This window comes from Curcuma longa, chromosome 11 (assembly GCF_044706935.1).
Source record: "Curcuma longa cultivar G26 ecotype Majalengka, Jawa Barat chromosome 11, ITB_CL_G26_1.1, whole genome shotgun sequence".
NCBI classification, from domain to species: domain Eukaryota; kingdom Viridiplantae; phylum Streptophyta; class Magnoliopsida; order Zingiberales; family Zingiberaceae; genus Curcuma; species Curcuma longa.
This window is the reverse complement of record NC_133871.1, coordinates 2308911-2317995: the sequence shown is the minus strand read 5'-3', so window position 1 is coordinate 2317995 and position 9085 is coordinate 2308911. Positions and strand designations below refer to the sequence as shown.

The window sequence follows — 9085 nt, the reverse complement described above, 5'->3', positions numbered from 1 at the left end:
TGCTCCTTCAGCAATCGCCCTTCTCAGGGTCCGAACTCTGCCAACTCGGATCATGCAAATAAGTATCGGACCTGCTCCTTAAGAAGTAATCGCCCTTCTTAAGAGTAAAACTCTCCCAACTCGGGGTAGAGCAATCAGGTCTCGAACCTGCTCCTTCGACAATCTTCAAAATTTGACACGAACACTCAGCAAAAGACAAGGCAACAGATGCTCTTCATTAAACTTCAAGCCAAAAAAGTACAAAAGGAGAAGTACAAAAAGTCCCGAGCGGGAAGTACATAGCCTAGTGGCCCCTCCTATCTTCTTCGGCAGCGCCGCCCATACTTTCTCGATGTCGAGGAAATCCAGCGAGGTCCCTTCGGGGAACAGGCCAGCCTCGTACACTTGATTCAGCGCCCCGTCGAAGCCGTACTCTAACATCTTGGCCGTCTTCTCCTGATATTGGTCAAAGTATTCCCGAGACGACAGCCAAGCCTCTTGAGCTGCCTTTACCCGCTCGGGCTCCTTCTCCTTGTAAGCGGCGAACTCGTCCTCTACCGCCTTCTTCTCCGCGGCCAAGTCCTCGGCCCGCCTCTTCCGGGTGGCCGACTCCTCAAGCGCCCGAGACAGCTCCTTGCCCCTTTGAAGCAGTTGCTCTCGGGTCAGCCTCAGATCCTCTTGCTCTTTAGCCCGAGCCGAGGCAGTCTCCTGCTCAAATGCCTCTGCTTTCTCCTGAGCCTTCAGCAAGTCGGCTCGGTATTGGGCGGCCTCTTCCGCGCTCTTGGTTGCAGCTGCCTTCGCCTCAGTCAGCGCCTGCTCGCGAGCGACACCCTGAGCCTTCACGGCTTGCAGCTGTTGGTCAATCGTCTTGACCTCGCGATTCAGGTAAAGGAAGCGGGTGTGCATCTCCATATGCTCAACCCATATCTGCACGAACAAGGTGGTTAACGATGAAGAGGAAGACGACAAGCTAAGGGAAAGGAAAGACACTCACCCGCAAAATATGGAAATTCCCCCGATAACTCAGCTCGGAGGTATTGATCCCCCGAAAGGATTCATGGCTCCGGAGCGCTCGGACCCGGGTCATCAGATCCTTCACCTCGTCCGGGTTGAAAGGCTCATCGGCAGCCACTCGAGTCAGAGTCAGCGGCAGAGTGTAAAAATCGGCCCCGGCCGTCGACGGACGCCCGAGTCCCGAGCCAGCCGACCCCGAGCTGGTCGGTAAGGCGGCTCTCGAGGAGGATCCTCCAGTCAGGGGTACCACTCCCTCGATTGACCCCTCAACCGGGGGAGCCGTGGTCGTCCCGGTGGCTTCGGTCACCCGAGCAGGCTCGGATTGCGTAGAAGTCGCTCCAGTAGAAGTGGTCGGCCCCCCAACGGCGCCCGAGTCCACAGCAACCACCTCGGTCGGAGTCGGTGGTACCGGGGAGGTGGTCTCCTGGCCCCGGTCGGGCACATTCACGCCGGCCGTGCTCGAGGCAGGCAGATGCCCCTTGGACACTTTGGACTTTTTGAGCCGCTTCTCCTCGCGGCGGATGGGACTGGACTTCTTCGACCGTTTCCCCTCGCGGTCGGACGAGCTGGAGCGGTGATGTTTCTTCTTGGAGTGGGAGGAGGAGGACTTCTTCGACCGACCCTCTCCCTCAGCCGTCTCTTTCCCCTTGCTGGCGGAAGGGGGCACGGCCCTCGGCTCCGCAGTCTCAGGTATCTCCTCCCGAGTGGAGGCCTCGGGTCCCGCGGATACGGGAGGATGACCAGCCCCCTCGGGCACCACGGTCGCCAGCGGCTCCACCAACTCGGGCTCGGGAGCAGCAGAAGTCCCGGCTGGCTCCGCAGCAGTCGGCCTCTTGGGAGTGACCAACGCCTCCAAGTGCGCCCGAGTCCATTTCAGGCACTTGTTCGTTGAAGCATCCATCCAAATTTCGTCTGCCAAGGAAGAAAAAGAAACTAAGTTAGTCATTACAGAAGTCCGAGTAAACAAACAACTTACCGAGTTCTGTCGAGAGCTCGGCAGCCACAGGACTCAAGCCGGCCCGGAAGAGAAGCCCTTCCTCCCCGACTAGCTTGGTAACATCAAATTGAAGGCCCTTCAGCACCTCATAGGCGTCTTGGTAGACCTTATTCTTCTTGTAAGGCTTCAAGACGGGCAAGGCCGAGAGCTCGTCCTGCCACTCAGTCGGGAATTCGAACGGACTCGGGGGGGAAATGTAGAAGAATTGGGGGTGCCACCCCTTGTTAGAAGAAGGATACCCGGTCAGGAAGGGAAGACCCGGTCTCGAGTTAAAGAAGAAGACGCCCTCCTTCTTCATCTTCTTCGGATAAAAGAAAAAGTGGAAGACTGCGGGGTCTAATGGGATTCGGTACATGCGGAAGACTAAGACGACTCCACAAAGAAGTCGGAAAGAATTCGGGGCAAGTTGGTTTAGTGGGAGCTGGAAGTACTCGGCCACTTCTTGAAAAAAGGCAGGAATCGGGAATCGGAGTCCCCCCTCTAGCTGACCATAGAAGAAGGTGGCATACCCGGGTGGGGGAGTATGGAGACGATGGTCGGGCTCGGGAATCTCTATCCTATACTCACTCGGGATCTCGTACTTCAGACGCATCTTCGAGCGAGTTCTCTCGGTGAACTTGCTGACTTCGGACTCATACCAAGGGCCGGTGGACGGAACACTCTCAGACGGTGTCCCTGTCGACGGGACACTCGCGGAGGGTTCGTCCATGGACGGGGCACTCGCGGACGGTGCGTCCATCGACGGCGCAGAGACCTCAGAAGTCATCACTACCTATCGGAGCAGACCTAGGACGACGCTGGGGAGGGAAAAGGAGACTCAACCAGGGAAGAGGACTTACTTGAGGCAAGGAAGGAAGGAACGGCGGCGAGAGGAAAACCGAAGCAAGAGGAGAAAAGACGACGAAGGCGGCGAGGGGGCGCAACGCGCTTAACCCTCCTCTACTTATACCAAACCCTACTACTCCTCAGCCGTCCGATCAGACAACCGAAAAAGGGCGGGATCTCCTGACAGCCGTCCGATGGCGCGTGTTTCCGAGGCGGGATACGGCGCCATTATGGCGACGATTCGGCTGTCCCATCGGACACCCCGCCGCAGTAAAGCACGCCATGCCGGGCACGTGCGCCGTCCGAGTCATCCAATGTCCCCACGACACGTGGCAGCCCAGCACTGGCGGTTTAGCGCAGGAATGTCAACCGGCACCGCTCGACTCGGACTCGGTCTAGTCAGTCGAACACGTCTCCTTCGACTAGACTAGTGGGGAGGCTGGTGTTACGGTCGTGAGGATACGGGTCGGGACCCGACCGAGAGACATGGCCGAGTCGAGTCAACTACCCAAAGATAGTCGGCTGAATTACTGAGGCCCGAAGCCAGGTTCCCGGGTACCAGCCCAGAGGCTCTCCACGCAAGCCCGACTGCCCGACAGCCCAGTGGGCCCTCCGAGGAGACAAACAATCTCGCCAGGCCGACTCCCAGAGGAGCCGAGTGGCTGGCATACCCGACTCACCGACTCACAGATAGCCCGACTGATCATCATCCCCGACTCGAGCCGCAGCCCCGACCCGACCCAAGGAGTCGGGGCCGAGTCGTACCTTCTGTCCTACTGACCACTCCTTCTGACAGCCACGCCGCCCGGTATGGCCACGCGCCGCCTCGACGTACGACACTGTCCACAGTGTACTTCGGCATTAAAGACACCATTCCGCGCCAGTACAGAAAGTACCCGCACAGTAAGGTTTCCCTTGCTGTGCCCAGTGTACGGACCGACTCCTCCTTATATAAGGCGAGCCCCTGTAGAGGGGCCAGGTATGTGCTCACTGTTGCTTACTACTTCCAGTCTCGTTCACTTCTTTTTCCGTCGCTGACTTAAGCATCGGAGTGGTCTCGCCGGTCCCGCCGGCCAACCATCTCACGGCGTCTGTGGTTGCAGGTCCCCGGCGATCCGTAGCTAGCCTTCGCCATTTTCCCGCACAGTGCATCTGAGGAAGTGACGTGTACGCCCAGCGGAGTTCTTGACGGGAACAGGTTCAAGTCAAAGTTTGGAGGAGATGATAGTAATGAAATGAAAGCCGTAAATATTTTTCTCACAATGTCCTTTTTCCAAAGATCGTACCTTTTTCATCTTCATTAAAAGGGTGTGATCTTTATGTAACTGATGTTATTATAACTGTTGTGTCCTTTCGCACTGTTACAACCACCGTGTTTCTTCACACTATTGTAATTGCCGCGTCTCGCCTAAGCTCTAGATGGTTGGACTTAACTTGGGTGTGGCTCTAGTCGGACTCAACACTGAGTCGACTAACTTGACTCGAGTTTGGTCATGAGTTGGCTGACTCAACTAGAGCACGTTGACCAAGTCCTAAGTCTGATTGACTAGGATTGAAGAATTGGCCCAACTAGGTTTGAGTTCATCTCAAACTGATTTGGATATGTGCTGATAGGGTCCTGGGCCTGCCACGTGACCCTTGATATTTCCACAACATTAGTATCCAAAATGGATCCGTTCGTAGTAGAATTGCTTTTATGATTTTTGGATCGCAATTAAGGAAGAAATTGGATTACCTTCCTCTTTGCTTGTGCACAGAAGTATTATGGCCTCGAGTATACAAGCAGATGGCAGCCAGAGTCCTTAGGATAGGATAGCAAGTGATGTCTCTAAATGAATGTTTAGACATTTGACATTTCAACTTTATGTATGTTCTTGAACACCCATCTCCAGGGGCGGATCCAGGATTTCATATTTGGGGGGGCCATATAATGAAAACGATATACTCATTTGAATTCAAAAATTGTCCAAAGATACATATCAAGGACCTAAATGAAGAATCGATACATCCAATTCAACAAGTACAACGCCCTATAGGCCCTAAGATAGGAAGAAACATCATTAAACAAAGCAAAGGAAATCGAGTAATAAAAATATGCTGACATGATATGAAATGTAACTAAAAGTAAACAAAATAATTAAACAAGCATATGATAAAACATAGGAGAAAAAATGCAGGATAAGTGTCAGCTATGGAGAAATCATGTTTTCAAACATTAAAGTTCATGATTTCTCTGACTTCGGATGTACATAAAGAGACCTAGCTAGCATACTGAATCAGATGGGGTCATATACATGCAAACTTGCCTTAGATATCGAGAAAATATTTCCCAGGATGACATTTCACACCATGTTTGCAGCAACCTCTCGGATTTCCTCACCATAGGCACATGGCATAGAGAATCTGATGTGGGAGTATGGATCAGATTTTTTTTTCTGAGCGAACCTAATGAATAAAGTTGAATCTGGAAATACTTATATTCCAGAATTTACAAGATATGGCTACAAGATCCAAAGGAAGAATTAGAAGTGAAGTAAAGTGTACATCCAAATTAAATGCGCGCCCGTACGTGGGCTGGGGGGCCATGGCCCCCCCGGGTCCCATACTACATCCGCCACTGCCCATCTCATCGTCCCCGGGGCAATGGTGCAATGGTAGGACATCCGAATTGTAATCTAGGGACCCGCAGTTCGATCCTCAGCTACGGCGTATATTTGCAAGAATTTTCTTCTAAATGAGGAACGCAATCAAAGGATGCTGGACATGGTCGCCGTATGCGCTTCCCGATTTACCCTAGTGGTCGGTGGGAAATTTCCGTGAGACCGGACCGGGGACTGACTGGGATTTATCATTTTTTTTTAACACCCATCTCATCACAACTTCTTTCTACAAAGATGAGTCGAGGTTCTTTCCTATTTATGTAGTAGTTCACTGACATCAAGCAACAAGCATATCCTCACTGTGATCACTATAGTCGTGATGAAGAAATCTAGGAGGCATGGATGGATTGGAGAACTAGTTCCTTCACGAACAACAATTGGGTGAAGAATTCTGGTGTAACAAGGCAGAAAGTGACGCTTCCACATTAGAAAGTATCAGATGTAACTAGTCAAAAACAAATGTAGGTTTTTAATCAAGCCAAGTTATGGAGAGTTCTTTAGATATCATGTTTTGCTGTCGAATCCGCTACTACCTTAAAGATCGACTCTGCGAATAATAACACACGTCAGAGAATTCAACAGAAATTATGTCAACAAAGCTCCTTGACTCGCCTAGAGGCTCGCCAGAGAATTCATCGGCCAGACGAGAGGGTTTGGCCCCATGACTCGACTAGAGTGCAACAATAGTTTACACTAGTTAGACAACTTGAATTAACTCAGTAACTCGAACTAGCTTGGATCAACTTGATCAAATGTGATCCGGATAATGATAACTCAGCGAGATGGTTGGACTGGTTCAGGAGGGTGCCACAAGTATGTCCTGCTGACCTAAAGTGGGTCAAATACTGACGGTATCATCATGTAACGATATGTATATTTGAACTTAGTTAAGATTTATTTTTGTTATTTTCTAACAATGGCAACACAAGTCATCTAAACCCGTTGATGATGCAAGTTTTAGAAAAGCCGGATCAAGACAAAGCTCATTTAAACCTGTTCTGGCTAAATGCCACGGATGGTCAAACTACTAGTCAACGAACCGTCCGACGTGTGCGACTTCCTAGCGGAGCTTGAGGGAGAGGATGATGAGGACCTGAAATGCACTTCAACAGGAGGTGAGAATGGTGCCGGGAAGTCCCGGCAGGCCACTCCGACGCTCAAGTCAGTATTCCGTGGAAGGGAAATGAAATTACGGATGAGGAAAAAGAAGAGCTTAGGAAATCAAACCAGCCCCCCAGCCGAAGCGGACGTCGAAGAAAAATCGGAGAAGAAGCTCCCGGCCTCAAGAAGATGAAGTTGTCCCGAAGCCAAAAAGTCCCCCTCTATCCCTTCTCGAGAGAGTGCAAGCATCGAGTGCAGCCAGCGTGCGACGAGTTGAGGCAGTCGCGCTCCAGCTGACGGACCGCTCCAGCACTCGGTGCAGCGAGTCCACGCACTTCTGGTTGTCGTCCGACATCATCGGCCCGTCGGAGGCAGCGAGGCCCTCCTCGGCCTAAGGCGGTGGGTGTAGCTTGAGCGCGTGGCGAGCGTGTGCGGCAAAGAGTCAGGCGGCGAGCACGGGGCAGCATCGGCTCCGGTCGAGGCTGCCGCGGGTACAGGCGTCGCTGACCTCGCCGAAGAGCTCGTCGAAGAGGTCCCGGTGGCAGGCCGAGCTCTTGTTGACACCCCGTGAGACGGGGAAGGAAGGGACGGTGGTGGGATAGAAGCCGTCGGAGCTGAAGGGACGAAGCTCGACGCTTGCGGCCTGCTGCATGACTCCGGAGAGAAGGAGGGAGAGAAAGAAATAAAGGAAGGAAAAAGCCCCTCTTGTTCCTTCCTCCTCCCACACAAATGGGTTGTGCCGGGAAGGGAAGCAGAGTTCCTCCCCCGTCCGTCCAACCAGCTGGTCCTCCCTGGGAGAAGAAGGAGCACCCCTTTTTATGTATGAGAAGCCCCTTAGATTTGTCATTTTGTGTACCAAAAGGGGATCCAATGACATCCGATTTGACAACTCCATAAATGCCCTTTATAATGCTATGAGTCTTGGGAATATGCACAGGTTTGACTTTTGGGTCTCCATCCGGAAAAGAACCATGCCATTTTATAACACCGGCATCATAAGTTTCCCCTCCAAGTCTAGTCGAAGGAGGCGTAGTCCGACTGACTGGACTATGTTTAATGATCCAACCGTCTCACTTGCTATATTTGTGCAGAGATCCTGAATTGCTAAAATGACTGAGAGGCTGAAGTGAGATGCCAAGATGAGATGAGACGACCGAGATGACCGAGTGGCTTAAATGCCGAGTTGACAGAGTGGTAGAGCTGTCCAATGGCCGAGTGGCCTACTGGACGAGTGGCAGAGTTGCCAAGTGGCTGAATGAGACTAAGTGGGCGGAGACCGAGTGAGGATGAGGCCGAGTGAAGCTGAGGCTGAATGAGGATGAGGCCGAGTGAGGCTGAGGTCGAGTGAGGCTGAGTGGGCCGAGATTGAGTGAGGCCGAGGCCGAATGAGGCTAAGGCCGAGTGAGGCTAAGGCCGAATGAGGCTGAGTGGGCCGAGACTGAGTGAGGCTGAGGCCAAGTGAGGCTAGGGGCGAATGAGGCTGAGGCTGAGTGAGGCCGAGGCCGAATGAGGCTGAGTGAGGCCGAGGCCGAGTGAGGCCGAGGCCGAATGAGGCCGAGGCCGAATGAGGCTGAGTGGGCCGAGACTGAGTGAGGCCGAGGCCGAGTGAGGCCGAGGTCGAGTGAGGCTAAGGCCGAATGAGGCTGAGGCCGAGTGAGGCTGAGGCCGAATGAGGCTGAGGCCGAGTGAGGCTAAGGCCGAATGAGGCTGAGTGGGCCGAGACTGAGTGAGGCCGAGGCCGAGTGAGGCCGAGGTCGAGTGAGGCTAAGGCCGAATGAGGCTGAGGCCGAGTGAGGCTAAGGCCGAATGAGGCTGAGGCCGAGTGAGGCTGAGTGGGCCGAGACTGAGTGAGGCCGAGGTCGAGTGAGACTAAGGCCGAATGAGGCTGAGGCCGAATGAGGCCGAGGCCGAATGAGGCTGAGTGGGCCGAGACTGAGTGAGGCCGAGGACGAGTGAGGCCAAGGACGAGTGAGGCCAATTGAGGCCGAGGCCGAGTGAGGCCGAGGCCAAGTGAGGCTAAGGCCGAATGAGACCGAGGTCGAGTGAGGCTAAGGCCGAATGAGGTTGAGGCCGAGTGAGGCCGAGGCCGAATGAGGCTGAGTGGGCCGAGGCCGAGGCCGAGTGAGGCTAAGGCCGAATGAGGCTGAGGCCGAGTGAGGCTAAGTGGGCCGAGACTGAGTGAGGGCGAGGCCGAGTGAGGCTAAGGCTGAATGAGGCTGAGGCCGAGTGAGGTCGAGGTCGAATGAGGCCGTGGCCGAATGAGGCTGAGTCCGAGTGAGGTCGAGGCCGATGAGGCCGAGGCCGAATGAGGCCGAGGCCGAATGAGGCTGAGTGGGCCGAGACTGAGTGAGGCCGAGGACGAGTGAGGCCAAGGACGAGTGAGGCCAAGTGAGGCTAAGGCCGAATGAGGCCGAGGTCGAGTGAGGCTAAGGCCGAATGAGGTTGAGGCCGAGGCCGAATGAGGCTGAGTGGGCCGAGGCCGAGTGAGGCTGAAGCCGAATGAGGCTGA

The 9085-nt window shown here is 53.9% G+C and overlaps 1 protein-coding gene and 1 pseudogene across 1 annotated transcript; both read right to left on the bottom strand.

The window, feature by feature from the left end:
- Positions 1 to 7: 7 nt before the first annotated feature.
- Positions 8 to 2756, bottom strand: LOC141840763 (uncharacterized). The gene is made up of 4 exons (XM_074728827.1): positions 1970 to 2756; positions 974 to 1905; positions 256 to 906; positions 8 to 163 (listed from the first exon to the last, which is right to left on the bottom strand). Exons 1-4 carry the CDS (start codon positions 2754 to 2756, stop codon positions 8 to 10), a joined length of 2526 nt encoding a protein of 841 aa, XP_074584928.1.
- Positions 2757 to 6797: 4041 nt separating this feature from the next.
- On the bottom strand, positions 6798 to 7423 carry LOC141840750 (putative GPI-anchored protein At4g28100; annotated as a pseudogene).
- Between the last annotated feature and the right edge of the window lie 1662 nt (positions 7424 to 9085).

Coding starts and splice junctions, on each gene's coding strand:
- LOC141840763 (XM_074728827.1), bottom strand. CDS start 2,756: ATGACTTCTGAGGTCTCTGCGCCGTCGATGGACGCACCGTCCGCGAGT. Junction 1,906..1,969: donor CGAGCTCTCGACAGAACTCG/GTAAGTTGTTTG, acceptor CTTCCTTGGCAG/ACGAAATTTGGATGGATGCT. Junction 907..973: donor GGAATTTCCATATTTTGCGG/GTGAGTGTCTTT, acceptor TTGTTCGTGCAG/ATATGGGTTGAGCATATGGA.